This window comes from Saccostrea echinata, unplaced genomic scaffold, assembly GCF_033153115.1.
Source record: "Saccostrea echinata isolate AGI-Se365-2 ecotype Australia unplaced genomic scaffold, CSIRO_AGI_Sech_v1 ptg000054l, whole genome shotgun sequence".
Taxonomy (NCBI): domain Eukaryota; kingdom Metazoa; phylum Mollusca; class Bivalvia; order Ostreida; family Ostreidae; genus Saccostrea; species Saccostrea echinata.
The window spans coordinates 59,935,903-59,961,505 of NW_026889803.1; the positions used below are offsets into that span (position 1 = coordinate 59,935,903).

The 25,603-nt window shown below is 34.0% G+C and overlaps 2 protein-coding genes across 2 annotated transcripts in view; both read right to left on the minus strand.

Annotated features, from left to right (window-relative positions):
* Positions 1 to 9,247, minus strand: part of LOC133172321 (macrophage mannose receptor 1-like) — a 30,163-nt gene extending 20,916 nt beyond the window's left edge. The window contains exons 1-11 of the mRNA XM_061307182.1: positions 9,081 to 9,247; positions 8,565 to 8,684; positions 6,759 to 6,875; positions 6,499 to 6,549; positions 5,963 to 6,145; positions 4,546 to 4,791; positions 3,315 to 3,472; positions 3,109 to 3,225; positions 2,771 to 2,886; positions 1,698 to 1,846; positions 99 to 307 (exon numbers count right to left, since the gene is read on the minus strand). Of these exons, the coding sequence (XP_061163166.1) occupies positions 99 to 307; positions 1,698 to 1,846; positions 2,771 to 2,886; positions 3,109 to 3,225; positions 3,315 to 3,472; positions 4,546 to 4,791; positions 5,963 to 6,145; positions 6,499 to 6,549; positions 6,759 to 6,875; positions 8,565 to 8,684; positions 9,081 to 9,189 (1,575 nt within the window). The 5' untranslated portion in view covers positions 9,190 to 9,247. The remainder of the gene's footprint in view (positions 1 to 98; positions 308 to 1,697; positions 1,847 to 2,770; positions 2,887 to 3,108; positions 3,226 to 3,314; positions 3,473 to 4,545; positions 4,792 to 5,962; positions 6,146 to 6,498; positions 6,550 to 6,758; positions 6,876 to 8,564; positions 8,685 to 9,080) is intronic.
* A 1,253-nt stretch (positions 9,248 to 10,500) lies between these two features.
* Positions 10,501 to 25,527, minus strand: LOC133205065 (macrophage mannose receptor 1-like). Its single transcript, XM_061340807.1, has 13 exons — positions 25,375 to 25,527; positions 24,913 to 25,052; positions 21,790 to 21,914; positions 18,820 to 18,916; positions 16,251 to 16,374; positions 13,197 to 13,285; positions 12,863 to 12,972; positions 12,620 to 12,749; positions 11,968 to 12,065; positions 11,770 to 11,892; positions 11,452 to 11,556; positions 11,067 to 11,204; positions 10,501 to 10,523 (listed from the first exon to the last, which is right to left on the minus strand). The coding sequence occupies exons 1-13, from the start codon at positions 25,414 to 25,416 to the stop codon at positions 10,501 to 10,503; spliced, it is 1,344 nt and encodes a 447-aa protein (XP_061196791.1). The 5' UTR covers positions 25,417 to 25,527.
* Between the last annotated feature and the right edge of the window lie 76 nt (positions 25,528 to 25,603).

Below are 25,603 nucleotides of genomic sequence, written 5' to 3' on the forward strand. Positions count from 1 at the left end.
AATAAATATACACTAGGAAAAAATATATGAAAAAAATGTCTGTCACTAGAGTATAATATTTGTTTCAGATGGCATGTTGCAATCAGTAACTTAAATACCTTGTAGCAGTTTCCCTCATATTCACTCCATCCCGTTTCACAAGGTTTGGTCATGGTGGTGGTAGGTTGGGATGTAGTAGGGGTTGTGAAACCCTCTCTTGGGAATTCGCAAATAAACGGATTACGGTTAGAACAATTAAAAGTATACCATAAGCCAACAGGATGCTCAGCCGACATAGAAACACAGAACCCATCTTCCTCTATTTTACCTTAAAATAATGTCATTTATAGTTGTGGTTCTTATCACTTACATTGCATGTAATATAACAATATCCTTTTATCAAACAATTCTCCAAACGTTTAGACAATATACACTTTCAAAAAATATTAAAGTAAAGATTTTAGAGAAGATGAAATTTCTGTATAAAGATTGTGCTTGAAATTTACGTTTCTATTAACATAAGAGGTAAGTCTCTTTCCTACAGATCTCCTTTTTTTATCCTTTATTTTGGGACATTTCGATTCAGCTGAAATACATTTTTTTTAACAGGATCAACAAGTTCAAATCAGAAACAGAGTCTTACATATCTGTTTTATACTTGGATATGTTACATGTACAAGAGAAAGAATTGTAAACTATCAATAAAAATTCATAATAAACGTGATGACTTCAACTTTCTTTATTATTGTAGCTTTATACCATTATCATTTGCATGAGGAGTTCATGTCTCGATCCCTGATGATTCGATAAGCAAGAACATGCTCAAAATACGAACAATTTTTAAAATTATTGACGAATAAATCGTTGATATAAGGATATCAACATTCTTGTTTAAAGACATTTCGAAAATTCTTTGGTCGATACAAAGACTTTATTAGCAAATACAATCTATCGTCAAGTCGAACGTTTACTGACGGACATACAAACTGGTAGGCCGTATTTCCACACTGAATTTTCTACAGATTTTTCCGTTTGCCCGATCATAACAAGTAGCACACGGCGGGTGTGGCGAGTGGACATGGGATGCTTACTCCTCCATGCCACCTAATACCACCGCTGATGTTTTGGAGGCCTATATTTGTACTGCTCCAAATTTCTATTGTTCCAATGGACTTTTGAGCTTGATAACTGTTCGTTATCTTCATATTTACATAAGCACAAAGTTCAATAAAACAAACGTTTGTGATCCATGACACTTTCTTCTTTTATCTTTTCAAATATTACGTTTGTTTTGTTCTCAAAATGCCATATGTCCAGTATGTAAGCTCTGTATTGCTAACCTGTTTTCAGGTTTGCTCAGAATGTATACCTTGTATTACCAAGCTCCAGACAGCTCAGTATTACGTTACGCTACAACTCCATATAAAATGCACAGGGAAAGTGACACTGTATGGAGTATGTTGTATTACTAACCCGTTTGCTGGTTTATCCGGTATGTAAACCCTGTATTGCTTATATATTTGCTGGTTTGCCCAGAATGAAAACCTTGTATTTCTAACTCTTATGCTGGTAAACTCTACATCATTAACCTGTGTGCTTGTCTGCCCAGTATGCAAATCCTGTATTACTTACCTATGTGTTAGTTTGCTCAGTATGTAAACCCTGTATGAGTAACTTGTGTGTTGCTTTGCCCAGTATGGAAACCATGTATTACTAACCTGTGTGTTGGTTTGCCCAGTATGTAAATCCGACACTCTGACCACTTGTCCAGGACTCAACTATGCCAGTGTCGTAACTCTGTGTAAGTCCAACCCAAAAATTTCCTTTTCTTCCTACTATATGACTGGCAACAAAGGATTGAATGTATCTAAAACAAAAAAGGGGTATATTTAGAATGGAAAGGATAAAAATAACTGCAATCAAACTCACAAATCCAGTAAATAATTTCAATTGTGAACGGAAAAAACGCGGATCTCTGGAAACTCCAGAGGTGGGATCAGGTGCCTAGGAGGAGGAGCAAACACCCCCTTTTGACCAGTCCACACCCGCCCTGAGCCCTCTGTAGTGATCATGTAAACAAAATAACCCGTAGTCAAATTGGTATTTAAAAAAAATGACCTAACAATTTGTGAGAACATGTCAAACAAAATATGACCGAACGATAGGTTTTTATTTGCAAAGTAGGTCATTTAAACGACCATAGAATTTGTGAAATGCTGCTTTTTCAACTTTTTTTAAGGAGATAGTTGAAACCCTGTAACATTATTTTTGAGCAACCTAAAAATTGATCGTACTCGGAACATGCTCTTGAGTATCGAATAAGTTAGGAGATATAAACATCATACATAAAGGTGGTTGTGGAAAATAACTGCATAAAGAAGACAATTTAAAAAGTTGAAGTCATCCCATTTGTCATATTGTTTAGTTGTAAAGTGGCTATTAACGTCTAAAGTCAGTAAAATATCCAACAGCAAAACAGACGGTGTGTTTTATTTCTAGTTCACTGGCATTGTGAATGCAAATAACTATTATTAATTGATAATACGTCTTCTATATATCAAAATTTCGCAATAAAAGCCACATAAAGTGATTTCTTCTTCTCATGTAGAAGGTTTTTTGAATAAATTATGCTTCATAAGAATATATTTTGATAAAAGCCACATGCAATGATGTTTTATAAATCTAAATAAATTCTGCAGGTCTTTAGACTGAGAATGCTGTTAAATAGAGATGCAAGTAGTTAAGGTAAGTCTTTAAAGACTATGGGTGCTACATCATTTTTATAGGGTACCTGTCGTTTACAGTTGCCAAGTGTCCACTCCTATTCCCACAAAATAGTTCTGCCTCATTCCACGTCATGTTAGTTTCATAAAATCCATAGCAAAATGCGTTGTACCCAACACTTCCCTAAGAATTGAAGTAGGTTGCGTGAATAACCTACACGATCACTTTGATAAAATGAGATACAGTAACCCAAATGTACATTTAATTTACTTTAAAATATGGTTCGAATAATCAGAACTGAAGAACTTTACATATTGTGTGTAATAGCATGTAGTTGGAACTTAGTCAACGTTCATAAAAATATTCAAATAAATGTATACTACATCTACAACGTAAAAATCTTACATTTGAACAACCAATGGAAAGCGGTGACACAGTTGCTTTAGGAACCAACTTCTTGGCAGTCTTACACACAAAGCCAGGCATCTTTTCATTGCAATCAAAATCAACCCATCTACCATCCTATGGTGAAAATTTAATATTCCGGTAGATTTTAATACTAGCATCAAACATTAGTGTGAGATCCGTAGTATGATGAAGGTATACCTTACCACTAGCTTCATCATGACACAGTCCTGACCACTCCGCCCCATGTTGTTTGGTTCTTTGTCAGCCCATGTTGTATAAGTCACTTTCATTCTATCAGACCACTCAAACGACATCTCTTCCTTTTTGTCATGAAATCCAATCCAAAAACCACCATATATCGCTGAAATTGTGTATCAAAGCTGTATCAATATATTTCTGTAATAGTTACGTTGATTTCCGAACTAACACTTAATGATGAAATACACCTGAAAATGCTGAAGATTTTTTTCATTTTAATTTACTAAATGGTAGCATGATATGAATGTAAAACGTACGATTTTTCTTTTGAAAGTACTGTATATTGATGAAATATTTGTACATGAGTATGTGATGAAATACACCTAAAGATTTTTTTTCATTTTAATTTACTAAATGGTAGCATGATATGAATGTAAAACGTACGGTTTTTATTTTGAAAGTACTGTATATTGATGAAATACTTGTACATGAGTATGTGATGAAATACACCTAAAGATTTTTTTTTCATTTAAATCTACTAATTTGTACCATGATGTGAATGGCAAAACGGTTTTTTTTTGGGGGGGGAATCATCTTTTGACGAGAAAAGCCCTGTTATCATGTATCATTATCTGAATAATTTCGATAGTTAAGACGCACGGTGAAATACTAGTATTTCTACTGTTGAATCATAGATGTGAAAAATAATCATATAACGGGATTACATAAAAAAAATATGATTTATACATCTTGTAATAATATGCATTTCATTTAAAAAAGGGGAAAAGTAACAAGTGGTCACAAAAATCAATTGAGTTTAATAAAGAGGGAACAATCATAAAAATGTACTATTTTTACTGACTGTCTGCATTAACAAATCACATTTTTTGAAAGGTTGCCTAACAATAGCAATATGATAATGGAAATCATCTAACAAAACAAAAAGCGTATTTTGAATGAGTACCTTTAAAATATTGAGCATATACAATATGTAACAGTTTAATTCATAAATAGCCCATGGGAAACGTTTGAACTTGAATAATTAGTAGAGCAAATAAACTAAATGAACATGTATAAGCAGAATATATTTTTTTTTATTTTACATGTACGTTTATGATCAATCAGTGCCCAGATCAAGACCAGGGACAACTTAATTAACGTATAGTTATTTGTTATTTGTTATTTGGTAGAAATACCCTTCATCCATTTACATATAATAGTAAGTAGAAAACGTACCTGAATCGCAGATGCCACATGAGAGAGCACAGTTCTGGAGCATCCATTTGTAGTTTTTGATACATTCCCCGGACTTTGCCCAATGCTGACACTCTGTTGTTCCATAAGTATCCCGGCAATCCGCCATACATCGCTGACAGGAACGCTGGCAGTTGTTGGCCATCCACAATGGATTCTTGTCACACTCGCCATTTTTGGCCCAGAAGTCACAGTTGTTTTCAGAGCTGTGAAGATTGTAGCAGTGAGCTGTAAAAGGAAATGACTTCGTAATTCTCTTATAGATGGAATACCGGAACATGCATGTATATAATTTCTATGTATTTTCAACACTTCCCCTTTGGGAATGTATTCCAATAATAAATATAATTATTGCTATGTATGCTAATTTTTGTAAAGGATTTTAAATTGTTTCATGTATTGTTTCACAATTTAAGTGCAAATAATTCATTTTTTTTCTCGCGTATTCTGTCTCGACCACATATTTGTACTAAGGCAGATCATGGAGTAGTTATGCGAGTGGAAAAGCACACTTGCTGTATTTCTTGATTTTGAGAAGATCTTTGACTCTCAGAGTCTCTCTGAAGGATCTTGTTACCAAAGAATCCCCCAAAACTGGGTTCGTATCATCCAGTCCCTCTATGAGAACTTTGAAGGACGAATGATTCATAACAACAAGCTCACTGAGCCCTTGAAGTGAAAACCGGAGTGAAGCAAGGGATTATCCTTTCGCCCGAGTCTTCTCCCACGCAATCGACTAGGTCATGAGGAACGTCACACAAGGCAAAAGACAGGGATTTGAGTGGATACTGGCCTCAATCCTAGAAGAACTGGATGATACTGATGACCTTGGCCTTCTATCTTACTGATACTTAAATATCCAGGAAAGAGCAAAAGACAGGGGGCATCTCAGTGCCATAGCACACTCGTATTGAATGTCAACCTGAAAAAGGCACAGTCTTACGAGTACCAATAAAAACAGCAACACAGTAATGATCAATATTAAGCCCTGTAGGACGTTGAGGAGTTGACGTCCCTGGGATGTAAAGTCACCATAACGAGCGACAGCGATAATGTACAGAGTGATCAACACCAAGAGACAAACCAAGATTTTGCAATATTGAAACCCACATACAGGATTTTACATCCACACAAAGGTCAGGATCTTCAATAGCAATGTCCTCCCGTATGGATTAGAATACTGGAAGACCTTTTGTGCAATTGAAACAAAACTCGAAGCCTTCTAAACCAAATCCCATGGCCACATTCTTCAGTTCTGATGGCCTAACACCATCTACCCGGTATAACAATGAACTGCTGTATAGAACTGGGATGCCAAAAATATCACAGACCATCCAAACAAGACGCTGGCGATTGTTTGGTCACCTACTATGCATACTAAAAGTTTCAGTAATCTTACACTTTGGCAATAGGCTGTACACAAAAGCCTGCTCCCCCTCATCATGAATGGACGCCAATTCTCCCCCTGCAGACCTACAATAGGTCTGAGCCTCTGTCCAAGACGTTTTGTTCCTTGCAACAAAATAGCATGATAATCGATAGTCGGACCATTCTTCTCCAGGACAGCCATACACTTTATTGCCTAACAACAATAAAATGAAGTAGTTGCCTTGAAAGTTGTCTGTGAAATTTAAATCATGTGAAAGCTATTTCAAATTCACTTAAAAATGTTTTTATTTTCAGTTGAGTTTCTGTAGATCAAAATATTCAAATACTACTTATTAATTTTCATCACTAACTAGTTACTGTCTTCACTTTAAGTTTACATCATAATATAATTTAATCTTTGCCCTTTTTCACTGTAATCTATCAACAAAATACTTAAATCCAACTAAACAATTAATAATTTGGGTAAGACAGTCTTATTTATATTTTATAATGATTTAATTGCCAATATAAAGGTGGAGAGTGTATTTTCATGTTAGGTTTTCCTACCAGAAGGAAATGGAGGAGATGTCGGCGGAAGGTTACTTGTGTCATTTCTGACTGTAAAAGAACAAGGAAATATATTTTTTTTTACAACAAATATATATTTTACTTCACTCTGCTTTGTAAAGAACTTGCTTTAAAAATTTAAAAAAGAATGTAATACATGAGGAAAAATAATACCATATGACTAAAGAGTGCAAAAAAAGAAATCGAATCCGCTTTTTATGCATGAAAGTGAAAAAAAAAGTAATATGGAAAAGTTTTACCTCTTTTCTTGCATATAGAACTGCGTGTATTGGAACATAAATCATCAAACCACTTGGCTCCTGGAGAAAACATGGCGATGCAGTTCTCCTGACCACCACTTTTTCCATTTGGTTCTCCTTGAATGATAAATTTTGTATGAGATTTATTTGTTCAAAATTTCAAGGCGATTTATTATCTTCCACAGTATATAATAATTCTTCAATGGTTTGTTAATTTGCAAAGAGCAATGTTCCTATTTAAAGTCGCTTAACATTCACATCTTAAATCATCCACTGAGATTTTCTGAAAATTACTGGAATCTTACCATTGTCTCAAAAATAACAATTCAAAGATTAAATAATTGATAACAGGAAGTTGATTTACAATTATGAATCTTAGACTATGCTTACATCTTAGATTTATATGTCAGAGAATTCTGGATCATTGTTTTTGTGCAATGTCATGGAACTTAGAATAACAAATAGCAGAAATCGTATCACTTTTCTTTTCAAAGATAAACATTTGTAACTCCAGAGGACGTACTTTCCTGTGTTTTTAAAGTGGCCATAGCAAATGCATCTCCAAATAATTAAAACAATCTTTGGCAAATTGGATATAAATTAACAAAAATCCTGGCACTTTTTTTCATAGAAAATATGCACATTGTATTTAAGATAAGTTGTGTTTGCAAAGTTAACAAAGTTAATATTACGACCATTAAATTTGCAAAATGCTTACGTCTAACGAAATTGAAAGCCCTGTATCATCAACTTCTCAGTATACCTTGCCTGGTTTTTTAAATGCTTTTGAATACCGAATCAGTTGGGAATATAAACATCACATACAGGTGATAGTGGAACATAACTACATAAATAGGTGAAAGCTGGCGATGAGAAAGGTGAGTTTAGTTGATAGTTGACAATTAATGTCAATAGTCAGTAAAACATCCAAATATGAAATAGTCATGCAATGTGGTGTCTTTTATATCAAGTTCACTGATATATGGATTCGAAATATGAATGAAAATAACTATTTTTAATTATTTTAATATATTTATTATAGATACTGATATCGCATAATACTAAAATGTCAATGCGATAAAGTTTACTATAAAAAAATTGTTTCTCTTCTTTGAAAGAAATATATTTCTTGTATAGAATTATATACATGTAAGTAATTCAATATCAACTTTTTTTTTCAGGATTCTTGAATTCTAAACCTTTTTTAGTTGGTTCACCTAAATGCTTAATATGTGGTTATTTTTTTTTTCTTTGAAGATTCTGTACATTTTTTTCTTTCAATGCCCATGTCATGATCTTGCAAGGAACTTTTCGATTACATATATGATTCACCATGACATACCAAGAGATGTCAATATTGTATTATCTGGTTATAATTGTCTATCTAAAAAAAAACACAAAAAGATTTTAGAATATGAAAATGTAATAAGTATTAATGCGCAGCATGTACACTGAAAGTACATATACAGATATGGTTCTGAGCCTTTTTCCCCTTTCCCTCCGCCAGGGATTTCATTTTTCCATTTTATTGTTCATTTCCCCCTTTTTTCAATTTTGTACTCTGTATCCTTCTTAAAAATTAGTTTAAAATACATGTTTTTTAAAATTTGAGATATATACCATTGTAACATTTCATGATTTGTATACCTTGATCTCTAATGGAGAAAACTAATATAGGCCACTGTTGCTTGCTGTTCAATCCATATTCTTTGCATATACTTCTATGTATATCGTGAATAAAGTACTTCTTAAACTATTCTAAACCTGCATTTTTCTGAAAATAAAAAAAACAAACACTGAACACACCTCGTTTAAAGTTGAAGAAACTAAACGGAGAGTCATCTGACCACGCCCATCCTCCCTCGTCACTCTCATCATATCCTCCAATCCAAAAGCTCCCAGAATTCTTCATTCCCGACAGTCTACCTGTTTACATAATAGATGGTATACAGAGCACACACATGGGGCAAAATAGTGTCAAACTTACTTTTCCTCCTATTTAATATTCACACAACGGGTGCATTGTTTACTTAATGAATGAAACTCAAATATATTTTCCCAATAATAATATTATTTAAATAGTTAAATAAGATAGTAAGTTTTGGTTCGTTCTTTTACACATTTTACCCAATTTAGCATGGTCATTTAAAAAACTCTATAAATAATTTTTCATGCATAAGATTTCCAATTTCCCTATGAACTTACTTTACTGAAGAATGAGAAAGTGCCATTAATCATAAGCTCTGCTTAATAGTGAAAAAAGAAAGTTTCCCGAATATTGTCAATACAGCAGTACTACAAACTATATGTATCAATATCTACCTAATATATAGTAATATTCCTTCAAGTTGTTTATACTGAGTAATTCTCCTCCAAGTGACCGGCAGAAACTTCTCGCAGATGACCAGGTGGATGGGTGAAGGTAAAACATGTAACACACTTGAGATCTCTGTTCTAGCTCCCAGTTAGAGCCACATACAGGATCATACACCGCTACAATTAAAATGAATAGGAATCTCGTATATGAGATGGATACATTTCGTCCATTTTGAGGAAAAGCATGATTTGTCAAAAAATATATATTCTACGTACAGAGGGACATATGGAATAAACGCCTGTATAAGTGACATTAGCAGTAAGATACATGTACATACAAGTGTCAAACACAGCAACAAAGCCATAAACAAAGATACGATTATTTATTATTATCGTATTATCTCAATCACACGAGTACAATCAAAGTAAAATGTTGTAGCAATAGACTGGATCAAACATCATTATATTTAAGCACATATTTTTTAGGCAAACACTGATTTATACTAACTGCAGATGAAATTAACTTTAGACAAAGCACATCTATTACTTCAAGACACTTTTCAAATAGTACAGTACTTTAATAAAAACACAACACTGTTTAAAAAATTACTTTAATCACAGAACACATTTATACAGAACAGTTCTTGCCTTACAACAATATTTAACGACAACATGCAGGCTACTCAGTGCGTCAAAGATTTTCAAAAACTATATAGCCAACACAATGGGTTAATCAACAAACTATAAATAATTAGCTATGGTCACGCAACACAACCGGCCAAATTTACAGTAACTATGTAGTAACATTGGATCAAATATGGCTAAAAGATGTAATTTACAGAGATAAAATGTGTGAGAACTGCACTGACCATTGCTTTCTTATAAAGTATTTTTTTCAATTTCTAAAACCAAGTATTATGTAATGTCTTAAAAAAGATTCAAAGACACGTTCATCTTGGTAATGTTCTTGATGAATAGTTGTATTTTTATTGTTGTGTTCACGTGTTATAATTTGAAAGATGATTATATTCAACATATCTCTGACTTTTTGCACGTTATGTGAACTTAGCACATATACAGGTTGTGCATTGTAACCTTACAAAAAAGTGTATTTCATATCTAAAAATTACTTGTTGAAAAGGTTAAGATAAGAAACAGTGACTAGTATCGTAAATTTTGTGATCAATACAAAGCGTGCACGCGTTAAAAAAAACACACCAGAGGTAGGATTAGGTCGCTCGTTGTCTGTCAGAAGAAGTTATAACAAAGGAAAACATTATATGAACAATATCAGTATAAAATGGGAACTACATTGTTAACAAGATTTGTACAATTTTTCAACCAAGGGGGCTTCAACATAATTTCAATATATAATTTACAGCCAATTAAAAGAGAGTTGTGGGTATTAATAATAATTATGTGCCCTTCAATGGCAATAATCTAACTTATCTATAAAAAAAAACACGGAAAGATATATTTATACCTCATCAACTAGAGGATAATTGGTTTGTCTGCTTTTTATCTAAACTTATGATGCCAATTTCGTATCAAAATAAGAAATAATGCAGTGTAATAATTATCGCATTTACACATTAAATGGTGCCAATCCTATGTACACAGAATCAAATATTTTGCTCCCAACTTTTATCTTGATATTAATAATTACTAGTACATGTATTTAAAATAAAGAAATTTTCACAGATTTTATTTTTTTTTAATTTGTCATCATTCTATAATTCATTCATTTATCTTTTTTGAGTTAAAGTGGGGAAATTGAAATTTCTTTAGTAGAGTTGTTTTAATACTGTAAAATTGTTTTTAATACTGAATCACTTTTGAAAGTAAGTTTAATTTTGAAACTGCCCAGACTAATGAAAAGATACAAAATTAGGGACTCTATAAGGTATATATTAAAGTCAGTAGCTCCTTAGCCTTGAAATATCTACTAGTTTAAATGAATAAAAGTTAATCTGCAGATTATTTTTAACTTACCTGTTGTGGTGACAATCTGCTTGGTCACTGTTGAGGTAGGCTGGACTATAACACTTGTCTTCTTTGTTACAGGTATGACGGGAATTAATGCTCTGTGTGTTGTCTGAATAGTTGTTGTTGTCGTAGGTGTTGTGAAGGCTAACAAATTTGAAACATAGGTTCAGACATAAATAGTTATTTGCTTTAACCACTGGTAAATATACTATGCTCTTGTTTTGTTTTGATTATTTGTTTGGTTGTGTTTACCACCTTTGGTGTCTTCTACTAAATTTTCCAAATTAAAATGTCTAATTTCAATTAGCATATGATAATAAACTTTGGCTATTGAAAAACAATGATGGCTTATACAGGTTTTCCAATTTTACATAGCTTTAGAATATCTTACTTGTAAATTGGCGCGGTTGGACATTCCCGTTCATCACATCACTGTAACATATAAAGGGTAGGGGCGTGTTGCACGGCAAGTCAAAGTACCATCCACCTGACCTGCCTAAATTATTAAATTACCCCAGCTGATAACTGTGGTTAAAACTTTAAAATGGAATGAAAATTGACTAAAATATTAGTAGTATAAAAAAAAATTTGTAAATAAAACAAATCTAGGGAGATTATCAAAAACATAACAATTCTTAATGAAACGTTAGCATATACTGAGAAATATATAATTTTATCAGAAAAGAAAATGATATGAAATGTGACAAACCTGGATCAATATATCCACAAGCGCTGGCAGTACCAGTAGCCCTGACATTAAGGTAGGCCGGAGTCCTTGTTCCTTTGGACATTTCCCAGTAATAGTTGGCCTTATCCATGCTTAAACTGCCATCTAAATTTTACAATCTAATCTAAGTAATTTTATTCTTGTCTTACATTACAGTAGCTTCAGAAATGATGTTCTTACTTGTCATTCCAGTATGTTTGCTCTTGATTCCAATCCAAAGCCGGGGAATAACTCTTCTCTTTTGTAACTTTGTACTTATATAATTTTGTTCTCCGTCACTGCAAAATAATAAAAAATTTCAACTTCATAATCTGAAAAGCATGCAGAGAAATATGTTGATAACGAACAGCATTCAAGCTCAAAAGTCCATTGGAACAATACGAATTGGGAACAGAGCAAACACGGACCTCTAAAAAACACCAGGGGTGTGATCAGGTGCAGTGGAGGAGTAAACATCCCCTGTGGACCGGTCACATGTGCCATGTGCTCCTGTCATGATCGGGCAAACGGAAAAATTCGTAGACAATTCAGTACGAAAATAGACAATTTGTATGGAAAACGTCAGTCAACACTTGACTTAGATTGTATTTGCTTACAATTTCATTTTACTGACCAAAGAATTTGCGAAATTTTGCCTTAAACAAGCATGTTGATATCCTTGAATCATCAACTTATTTGTCAATAGCTTGCCTCGATTTAGAAATTGTTCATACGTAAAACATGCTCAGCGTGATTCCATATGTTCTCCTTAAAGGAACATCTTTTGTTTTTAAAGAATTATTTCATGTAATAGCAGAGTATTATTTGTAAGAGTGTCTTGTAAAATCCTTACGATTCAATCTCCAACAAATTGCTCTCAAACCCCTCACAATAGTGCTTAGCCTGGTTCCACGACTGCTTCATGTTCTCTTTGAAAAGGAAGCATTTCTCCTCGTATTGTTCAAAACCTCTTGAACACACACCTAGAAGATATATAAATTTTATTATAAGGCCAAGGTATAATATGAACACACATCTACAATATATCTGAAGTATATATGTAATGTACAGTAAGTGATATTATTTTGCTTAGTACCTGCTGGCTTTTGACAAATAAAGGCATTTGTTAAGGTGCAGTTTTCAATGTACCAATTATTCACGTTGTCTTTAGCAGATACATTAAGTGCAGCGCAGTTTTCAATAGAACTAGAAAAAAATAAATTGGTAAGTTTTCATTTCTATGTTGTAGATTTCTTAAATAAACAAGAAACATTTTTAATGCACTTTGATGGCATGTATCGGTTTAAAATCATGCAACAGAATTTATGTATTACACATAATAACAAGCTGTTATAATTAAATTGATTTTTTACAAGACAACAAGCATTGTCATATACTAAGAAGAATCATTTTTCAATTTTTTCACATACTTGTTAAAATTATCATCGGTCTGCCAAAAAAACATATTAGCTGGCTGTTCCCAGTTAGGACTATTAATTACCAGCCATTGAGAGACTTTCTGAAATAAAGAGTATCTAAAAATACTGAATGCATAGCTCAAAGCTTTTATTGTGATTGATAATTCAAAGTTTATGTCTCTATAGAGTTCAAATATAGTTCTTCTTTCATTTATTCCTACAGTATATGCTATATCCTACATGTATAATGTTTAGATATTACTTCTTATATATTTCCCTTTCTAATACACAAACGTACACTAATGTATATAAATGATCATGACCACTAAACGCACATAGAAACTAGTGCAGCAGTGATTGATATTCTCAACTTCTGGGTACTATAAAAGGAATCAGTCCCAGTTAGAAACTTTCAAATTTGTTCCATTTATGATTATATTTTCCGCTTCATTCTTTTAGAATGTGAATTCCATAAAGAAAAATTGAAGATTAAAAATAGTTGTCAATCTTGTTAAACCCTTCAAATATTAAGAATAAAGAACAGGGCAATACAAAACCCCCTGAAAACACCAGAGGTAGGAACTGGTGCAAACGAAATGCAAGCATTCCCTTTCACACGATCACCTCTGTACTGATCAAGTAAACGAAGTAAACTATAGTCAAAATTAGTATGAAATGTAGGGCCAAACAACTGTTATTTATTATGTTAGTTAACATTCGACCCAACGATAGCCTGCATTTGCAAACATTGATTGTCAGTATAATGACCATAGAATTTGTAAAACGCTGACTTTAAAACGAGACAACTGAAGCCCATATAACATCTACTTAATGGTCAGTAGCATGCCTCTATTTAAAAAAAACTAATCACACGCTGAACATGCTCTTTCGTAACGAGTCAGGTGGAAGACATAGAAATCATATGCAGGTGAAAAAAAAAGAATATTGCTACGTTAATATGGGAAGTTGACCATTGAAAATTAGGAAAAGTCGAATTCCTGTTTATCAAATACTTTAGTTGTCAGTTTGCCATTAACGTCTTTATTCAATAAAACATATATATATATATATATATATATATATATATATATATATATATATATATATATATATATATATATATATATATATATATATAAAACAGATGTGATAGATTCTGTGACATATTTTATTTCGAGTTCACTGGGCCTATATCGTGTCAAAAATATCACTAAAACGAAATATTTTTTATTGATAAAACATTATCGGCATATCGAATTATATTTCAGCTTCTCATGTAGAAGATTTTTAATAAATTTTGTTTCATAAGAATAAAATAAAGTGTAAGCTAATAAATGAGCACAATTAGAGCCCTTGTATATTCAAACAGTCACGGCCAAACGACCATAGACTGAGAAAAGACTTCAGTCAAAATTTTAAATTGGTATAACTATTAAAATAATTTTGAAAATGACACTCAAGATTTTAAAAATAAAACTTTTGATGTAAGTCTGTTCTCAGGATATGGTCTTGGCCATGGTCTCAGGATCATGAGACCCATTTTTTTTACCGTACGGTTACCTGAGGAGGGGTAGTGGTCTTGGTAGTACTGGTGTTATTTACCTGGAGACCCCCAATACTCAAGATGTCAAAAATCCCTATACACGGTGCATTACACAGGATGTCTGGCTTTTGGTAATCAAGGTCAACATTACGCGTTTTGTGCATAATTTTGAGTGAAAATATTTAAAATAAATTATGTACTGAAATATAAAATTCGTAGACTTAGCGTTTTCGTCGATATCTTTTGAAGAAAAAAAAAATTTTTTAAAAAAGACATCTCTTTTTTAAAAATCGTAAAATTAAAAAAAAAAAAAAAGAAAAGAAAAGAAAAAGGTGAACAATGGAGTCCAAGTATTCGCTATTTCCGAGGGTCCTTGTTCTTATGCCCTGTTTACAGATTTGGATATCAAAAGAATCTTTCGTACTTCATGGCGTTAGATACAAGATACTTTATTTATATTAGTATAAATATCTTTTCTTATTTAACCCATTGCATTTTTTATTATGATTTTCAAATGGTGGGGGAGGGGGTCGATTGTTTCCAATTATGACGAATTGACTTTCTGTGTACCCAAGTGCAAGGCCGACAAGGGACATTCTTAAAATCAAGGCACAGGTTGAATAAGGAGCTCGGAAGAATTTTCGGTCTGTGCTGCTGCAGAAACTTCTCCTCTCTCCGGATCTCAGTTATTGAAGGAAGAGAAGGTTTGAATATCCGGTAATTTTTCTTCGAAGAGTTCTACAGTTATCTTGGACGTCATATCGCTAACAAGTATAAACAGCAGTGGAGATTGAAAAATAAAATCACGAAGTCACTGTTTAATTATCTACTCTCAATTATTTTTTAAAAATAAAATTATCAACCAATATAACAGCGACATGATTTTTTTTAACCAGAGTGTATACAAAGCGACCATTCACGCGGTACATGAAAGAGTTTGACGCGTGACCAGGTAATTGTTTTCAAAACATGCAAATTCAGATTATCAGGTAGCCCAAGTAGCTTGCCCGTCAATCAAATCAGAAGCTATTGTTTTTTAATGATTGACAGGCGGTATACTATTGATCTTGAATTAGGTAGATTTTGGGGGCGTTAACATAAGATTGGGTGTTTAAGCTTCAGTCAAAAAAAGTATATTGCATTGATATCATTTCGAAATCAGGCAGTCCAAAATAAAAATGCTATTAAGTTTTGCATCAATAAACTCCATGCTGTCGTATGCAAATTAAGAATTTCAGTTGACAAGTAATCAAATATTTTATAGATGATTGAAATTTTGAATTTTTGTTTTAAGTCTGTTATCTCGGGACCTAGTCTTCACAGACATCATAGATATCGTCGATGATTATTAATGGAATGACATACTAGTAATGTATGGCAAGAACCAATGGAAACGGGAGATTAGTTTCAACAAAAAATTTAGATTGTTTTATAATAAAGGTAATTTTAATTCCAAACAAAGCAATTGATCATAATTGCCAGTGTAGAAATGTTTACAGTTCTACTTAATTATTAGTTCTTACATTCATAAACTTGATGCCAAGCCAGACATTGGACTGGTAACTATAAGCTAGCTCAGTCACAGCATGTTGGTCTTCTTCTGTTTCTATGGTTACCAGCTGTGCAAACTCACCGGCACATGCTGACCTGCAATGGTGACAAAGTCAGAGAGTATATTGTATATTTTAATTACAAAAGAAACTTTGATTTACGTATCATTTGTGTCTAGGTGGTTTTTGGAGACCAGGTCTTCAAACAATCTGTTGGAATTCCCATGGGTACCAATTGCGCCCCGCTGTTAGTAGACCTTTTTTGTATTCATATGATGCAGAACTTGTTCAAAATCTTATACATGAGAAGAAGAAAACACTTGTTGCGTTCAACTCGACATTTAGATATATCGACCATGTATTATCAATTAACAATAGTTATTTCCATTCATATGTTGGTACGATATATCCCAGTGAGCTTGAAATTAAACATACCACAGAGTCCGGCACACCTGTTTCATACTTGGATATTTTACTAGAAAAAGACGTTAATGGTAACCTAACAACAAAGCTTAATGATGAACGTGATGACTTTAACTTTTCAATTGTCAACTTCTCTTACTTATGCAACAATATACCCTTATCACCTGCATATGGGGTTTATATCTCTCAATTGATTCAATACACAAGAGCATGCTCTACGTATTAACAATTTCCAAAACGAGGTAATTTATTAACAAGTCGATGAAACAAGGATATCAACAGTCTCGTTTGAAGTTATCATTTCGTAAGTTCCATGGTCGATACAATGACCTTGTCAGCAAATACAATCTATCATTAACCCTTCTCCTAACCATGCTGACTGACGTTTTTCATACTAATTGTTACCGTTCACGGTAGTTCAGTCGGTAGAGCGCTCGCTTCGTGATCGGGAGGTCGTGAGTTCGAATCTCGGCCGCGACTGACCTAAGTCGATAAAAAATGGGTAGCAACTGTTCCTTCGCCATGCGCTCGGCACTTTGAAGTGAAAGTTACGGGTCCTTTGGATGAGACCTTAAAAACCGAGGCCCTGTGCCACGGCAGGCGTGGGCACGACAAAGATCCCACACTGCTCAATGGCCCTAAGTGCCGAGAAAAGGTCAAAATTTGAAGCCCGTCACCGGTATATGGTGACGTCTCTATATGAGTGAAAAATTCTCGAATGGGACGTAAAACAATATACAATCAATCAATCAATCATACTAATTGTTAGACCATCATTTACACATTGAATTGTCTACGGATTTTTCTGTTATTTCCCGATCATGACAAAGACCGGTCGGCAGGGGATGCTTACTCCTCCATGGCACCTGATCCCACCTCTGATGTTTTAGAGGTCCGTGTTTGCTCTGCTCCTGATTTTATTGTTTGAATGGACTTTCGAGTTTGAATCTTGTTCGTTATCTCCATATATTTCATTTCATTCATAATTTTATTAGCTTATGTTCTATGCATTGCATAAAGAAAGTAAAACACCAAATTCTAAATCAATGTAACTCTTCTTTTTCTAAAAAGGGAAAGTATGCAAGTCGTATAATGGTTGATCTGAAATTAGTTTTATGTAACCACATTCACTAGGATTTAAAAGTTATTATTTTAGATTAATTGGACTTAGATTTTGTCCTTCTCTTCAATGGGTTTTAATTCAAATTTAAGTGGCCTATGATACAAATTGAGTAATACTGTAAAGTACGCTTGGCAAAGTCTAAAGTTACACCCAGAGATAAAATATAATAATCAAGTGTATTTATAATTCATGCGACATAACACATGACAATTAGAAATAAAATACCATAATTAATTATATTTCTCGATATTAAATTTTGCTATGTGTTCAACATCTGAGGTTTATTCACACGTGACTTTAGTACCACTGGGATAAGGATTGGCAGTCAGCCATCCATGTACTAGTGTCAGTGAAAAGTAAAAGTTAAAAAAGAACGGTATTCATGCTCAAAAGTCCTACTTGAGAATAAAAATTTTAAGCAGTGCAAACACAGGCCTCTGAAAACATCAGAGGTGGGGTCAGCATCCCTATCGATCGGTCACACCCGCCGTAGCTCCTTCATGATCAGGTGTATGAAGAAATCTGTAGTCGAATTTGATGTGAAAATAATGGCCTAATAATTTGTATAAAAAACGTCAGTCAATATTCGATCTAAGGACAGATTGTACTTGCAAACAAGGTCATTATATCGACCATAGAATTAGCGAAATATTGACAATCAGCGAGATTGATGATATCCTTTCATCATTAACTTATTTTTCAGTAGAATCTTTTAAAAATTGTTCGTACATAGAACATGCTCTTTCTTATCGTTTCAACTGGGAGACATACTAGTATGCCGGTGATGATATTTTGCTATATAAATAAAGATGACGATAGAAAAGTCGAATTCACTTTTTCCATAGGTTGCCATCAGTGTCGATATCTAAACGTAAAGCAAATGTGTCAGACTCTGTGGTGTCTTTCATCTTGAGTTCAATGGGATATATCAAATCAATGTATGAATGATAATTGATAAAACGTCAAGTGGAGTTACCTGTAAAACTATCAACTTACAATGCCTCGCTTCTCTTAAGTTGATTGTTGTAAAACTTATAGCATTTCTTGTTATGGTAGCTGTATCCATCTTCTACAGAACATCGCACGGGTTGGTCTGAAATATAATCATATATTACATGATGAGGAAGATTTTGTGATTTCTTAAAAGGAAACATGTTTCTTATATTTTAAACATTCGCTAGTGAACATTCCCAACATGTCTTTCAAACTATATGACAAACGCATATTGCCATAATAATTAGGAAATCCGCTCTGTATAATCAGTGAAACATTAAGCAATTTTTGACTGTTGCAATTCAACATTTCATTTCTCTTCATTATTGGTTGAAAAGTTTGCTTTTTTTTCAAATACCGGTATGCTACAGTCCCTGAAACGTTCTACTTTCCCACTTGAACGGTGAGCGAACGCTGAACGAACGCTGAACGAACGCAGAGCGAACGGTGAGTGAACGATGTGTGAACGCTGAACGCAACTTGGTGAACGATGTGTGAACGGTGAGCGAACGCAGAACGCGAACGGAGCGCAAACGCGAACGCAAAGTGAACGGTGAACGAACGGTGAACGCAAGATGAACGATATATTCGGAATGCCTCTGATCTTTTCCTTGCATTGACTATTTTATTGTATTATAATGTCAGGTGCCAAAAAAAAAAATAATAAATAAATAAATAAGTAAACCAATAAATGAATGAATAAATAAGTAAATAAAATAAATTCTCCAAAATTGTCCTCAGAAAGACGATTCGTGCACATTTAGTTTTTAATCATACGATTTTTAACGCATTAAAACATTGCAATTGTTGCCGAACGCTGAAGTATAAAAGATATTTTTTTAGTTGGAAAATAAAAATGTTTATTCTTATTTGATAACAAATCAGAGAAAACTTCTGACTTATAGAATGAATTAAAGCGATTGTAACATCCATTCATATATCTCCGTGTCAAGGCGATTTCATGTAAAGTAATGAAAAAAATTAATTACAAAGGTCAGTGGACGTTTTGCATTTATACACTCGTATTTTAAATTTTTAATACAATAATATATTATGTGTCATTTCTATTTTTCATGATGATTTATTGAGCAGACTTCTACATGTATCTGTAGATGGCCGTGATTAAACTCGGACAAGAAAATACAAAGATACATATTCATTATATTTGTTATAAATTCAATTTTCAGAACTTGATATTTAAGTAATATGCTGTTATAATTTTTATTAAACAGACAAATGAGAGAGAGAGAGAGAGATTCCGTTTTAGCCCCCCCTTTCCTTTCAGGTTTCACTAAATGTTTGTACCTATATCAAACAATAACTCTGAAATTTTTTTCTAAATATATTAGACAATGAAAGTAACTTTTTTTTTTAAATCAACAAATCATATCCATCTGTTTGACAGTATTACTCGTTTTTATTTTCCTGCTTCAAGTTCACACGAAGTCCACGTGCTTGTCCTGTCAATCAAAATCATTCGACCCTGTGCAGGTGTGAAAGTTTCGTCACATCGAAGACGAAGTGCGAGTATTTCCAACAAGTTATAACATTTATTTTTATCATTTCTAGATTTGATACCAACATTTGAATAATAAATGAATAAAATATATTGGGCATTAACACTTGAATTTGAAACATACTCTCTGCCAATTTCAAATACCACCGCCGACACGTGTATATTGTGAACTACTATTGTTTTGTGACTTTTTTAGATGCATGTTTGTTTTGAGACTGAAATTTTTGTTCTAAAAAAGACCTTAACTTTTTTTTAACAGGTTAATTAAAATTTTCTGGAAATACAGTACTGACTAAGTAACCGATTTAGGGGAAAAGGGGGGGGGGTTAATCATATCGAATGGCAAACATATGAAGTTACGGTGAAGAAAGAATTTTTTTCTCTATAACTATAGACTTTACATACATGTATTATAGTAGCGAAAATTCTGTAGTGCATTACATTTTAAATAAATATTTCCTTTAAATACACTTTCAATTTAATTCGCTCCAAAGATAATAAATTAACAGGATATCCGCAGTACTATGTATAACTCTCAGAACTAGTTCTATCAATTTTCTGTAGTAACTGAATTAAAAAAAACGCGTTAGAAATAAATATTTTCGTAATTTTGCTGCGTAATTATTTGACTTGGATAATTATATCTCCATTAACGATTTGTCGTCTTTAACAAAACAACAAAATTGCCCTTAGTTAAATTTAATATTTCAGCATCGTTCTACATAGGTACAGAATGTGCTTATAACAAATTTATTTTCCAGAGTAATTTAATAAATAACCTAATAGCTAAGTTAGAATAATAAAAATATATATCTTGGATATTTTCCCCCATGAAATAATGATTCTTCAAACACGATATGTTAGTTATTAAATTAAAAAATCTGTAACTCCTTACCTACAAAAAGATAAGTCCTTTCACTTGGGAGTTCCGAATGGCAATGAAAACTGAACGATAGGTGAACGCTGAACGCAAGGTGAACGCAAAGTGAACGGAACGAAGAGCGAACGCTGAACGCTTTGTGAACGGTGAACGCGAGCGCACGGTGAACGGTGAACGCAAAACTGTGAACGGAGAGCGAACGGTGAACGCACGGTGAACGAACGGTGAACGCACGCTGAACGAACGGTGAGCGAACGGAAAAATGGGAAAGTAGAACGTTTCAGGGACTGTATGTTCATCTCAATGTTTAATATCATTACAGATTTATCTTCTTTTCATATATGTGGGATTTTTTAAGAGTAATATTATCAAGACATGCTTAGGAAAAAATATGGTTTGTGGGGATTTGATTTCGTGGATGAAGAACTGTGTAGTAGTTGTGAATATGAAAATTAACATTTCGTGGAGGACATGAATTCGTTGATCTCTTCATACCTTGAAAACAACGAAAATTAATCCCCCACGAAAAACAGTGAATTCACAATAGATATCAAAACACACTAGCTATAGAGTATACCTTTTGGTCTCTCACAGACAAAGTTTAACTTGCTGTCACAGTTTTTATCATTGAATGTGCTTTCCCAAATCTCTCCGCAGTGTTCATTCTGGTTGTAATTGTTTGGTTCGTCTATGCCCCAGCGTCTGAGTGAAGAAACAAATATCTCAACCATCACTGAGACTAAGTACTGTACAGATAACATAGAACAGATTCTGAAATAATACTGACAAATACTGTTTTTATAACCGTGTCTAATGTAACCGGTATTATCACGAAAGAGTCTGTCCTTTAAATATCTAAAGTTATGGTGACCATATACATGTATTGGTTTTCTTTTCTTAATTTTAATTATCCTGCATGTCCATTCAAAAAACGGTTTATCTGTTTTGCTAGGGTTAATTGTTCATTGAATATCTTATACATGAATCGACTGTTTCTTAAGAGTCAGCAAAACATATATTGACAGGTACTGGGTTTGTGCAGAGGAAGTTAAATATTCTGTGTAGTATTTACAGTGTGTTTGACAAGACTTAACTTGATGCAGCTACCAGCAATGCCACTTTTGTTTGCACGTTCCTATTCTGACTCTCTAGTGATATCATTTTAGACCGTGTACGTTCGAAACATTCGGTAGGAATATGATCAAACTGGATCAAGATATTCCATGCCATCTATGTTTAGACTGGGTCAGGATATTCTATATCATACCATTTATTATCAAACTGGTACGATCGCCCTCGTGACGAAGTGGTTAGAGTGTTTGCTTTAGAGCCGCGGAGTAAGTAGTTGATCCCGGGTTCGAATCCCTGTGTGACGCGAAGACCGGTCCTTTGGATGAGACCGTATAAACCAAGGTCCCGTGTCGCAGGAGGTGGTGGCACGAAAAAGATCGAGTACATGTCCAAATTTGCAGGCCTCCACCGGCAATTGGTGGCGTCTCAATATGAATGCTAAATTCTCGAAGGGACGTTCAGCAAACAGCAAACTGGGTCAAGGTATAACTAAGTTAAAGTTTAAGAGGAGGCTATTTCAAAGTTTCATCACTGGCCAAATTTGCAAAGATGATATTTCTAAAGATGCATTTTGTAACCATGCTTCGTTTAGTTAATGTATAACTTTGGCAAGCTTAGGAGTTAACATCATCCCAAACTCTTCCTCTTATATAGACAGAAATGTACTAGGTATCATGGTATATCTAAAGCATCAATGACAGAATGCATCCGTAATGATTTCATAAAATTTATAGAAATTGTAGAACAAGTAATTACAATTACTAAGAGTAATGCTGATTCAAAGGATGTTACATAAAGAATACCAGAATAGATTATAGGTCAATATTGAACGACCTACATATTGAAAAGCAAATTAAGTATGTTTCTCTAATATTTTTTAAATGGCATGTTTTGGTGATATGTAACATTTAAAACGCACATATATATATTGTACATACAATTTTGAAAATTAATTTAAACACCCTAAATGTACAATTAAAATGCCAAGAAATCATCATTCAAAAACAGTAATGATTTCATACCAGCATGACTAATTATCATTGCCTAAGAAGTTGATGTTACCTCAAAGAACATGCTTGGATTAAAGACCAAGCCCTTCGATTCTAGGTCTTGGAACACCTGAGGATAAAATTATGATTTAAAACCTTTCATATCTACATATTGGCCTACATGTAGGAATGATTCGCTGGTGAAGGGTCTGGTAAAACTTACATGTAGGAGTGATTCGCTGATGAGGAATCTGGCAATACTTACATGTAGGAGTGAATAGCTGATGAAGGGTCTGGTAAATCTTTCCTGTGGGAACGATTCGCTGTTAAAGAGTCTGTTAAAACGTGATTCGCTGATGAGGAATCTGGTAAAACTTACATGTAGGAAATATGAAGATAATGAACAGTATTCAATCTCGAAAGTCCAATAAAACGATACAAATTTGGAGCAGAGCAAACAAAGACCTCAAAATTCAGAGGTGGGATCAGGTACCATGGAGGAGTGAGCATCCCCTGCCGACCGGTCACACCCGCCGTGTGCTCCTTGTCATGATCGGGAAACAAAAACCGGAAAAATCCGTAGACAGTTCAGTGTATAATAATGGCCTAACAATCAGTATGAAAAACGTCTGTCAGCATTTGACTCAATCACAGGTTGTATGTGCTGACAAGGTCATTGTATCGACCGAAAAACTTGCGAAGAGATGACTTCAAACGAGACTGTTGAAATCCTTGTTTCGTCAATTTGTTTGTCAATAGCTTGCCTCGTTTTAGAAATTGTTCATACGTAGAGCATGCTCTTGTGTATCGAATCAACGGAGAGACATAAACCCCATATGCAGGTGAAAAGGGTATATTGCTACATAAGTAGGGGAAGTTGACGATTGAAAAGTTGAAATCATCACGTTTATCATAAAGCTTAGTTGTTAGGTTACCATTAACGTCATTTTCTAGTAAAATATCTAAATATGAAACAGATGTGTCAGAATCTGTGGTATCTTTTATAGGAATGATTCGCTGATGAGGAATCTGGTAAAACTTACATGTAGGAGTGATTCGCTGATGGAGGGTCAGGTAAATCTTGCATGTGGAAATGATTTGCTGATGGGGAATCTGGTAAAACTTACATGTAGGAATGATACGCTGATGAAGGGTCTGGTAGAACTTACATGTAGGAATGACTAGCTGATGAAGGGTCTGGTAGAACTTACATGTACCGGTGGTAGGAATGATTGGCCGATGAGGAGTCTGCTAAAACTTACATGTGGGAGTGATTCGCTGATAAGAAGTCTGGTAGAACGTATTTGTAGGAGTGATTCGCTGATGAAGGGTCAGGTAAAACTTGCATTTGGGAGTGATTCGCTTATGAGGAATCTGCTAAAACTTACATGTGGGAGTGATTCGCTGATAAGAAGTCTGGTAGAACGTACTTGTAGGAGTGATTCGCTGATGAAGGGTCAGGTAAAACTTGCATTTGGGAGTGATTCGCTTATGAGGAATCTGCTAAAACTTACATGTGGGAGTGATTCGCTGATAAGTAGTCTGGTAGAACGTACTTGTAGGAGTGATTCGCTGATGAAGGGTCAGGTAAAACTTGCATTTGGGAGTGATTCGCTTATGAGGAATCTGGTAAAACTTACATGTAGGAATGATTCGCTGATGAAGAGTCGGTCCAAGTCCATTGATTGATGTCGTTTTTCTCTCTTTTCATTCCCACCCACCATTCCTGAACACCAGGGAGCTGTGCATCCTTCTTCTTCAGTATATCCAGTATGACTGTCTGAAATGTTATCATAAAATATCTACATCATCCTCAATTATTTACTACGTCACGGGTCCTGAGTCCAATAGTGACCCCTAGGCCTGACGTTGTGAGGATGGACCTTCAAATGACAAGAGTATATTTTCATTCTACGTCTAATTTTTATGATAATCAGACGTAAGATGTAGACAAAAACTCAATTATTACGTCAGTGTAAGTAATTCATTCGACTCACAATAACTTCTGCTTGTCCCTAACTTGTCCCACTCTTTGACTTATTCTTTGCTTGTTGGAGTGGGATTTTTGAGAGATTTTTTTTTAATTCATTTGATTTTCTCACCTGTTCTTTAGCATCATTGATTTTGAGGAGATCTGCGTCCATACTAATGCATCGCTGGCGAGCCTCCTCCCAAGTTCTCTTAGTGGCGGATCCATAATAATAACAACTGTCACTACTGGGAGGTGAACTAAAGGAAAGTGGGCACTCAGAACGAACACCTGAATGGCGAGGAAAGAAAAATCTAAATTATGTTAAAAACGCAAAGAACTTTTGGAATTATGTGTAATGT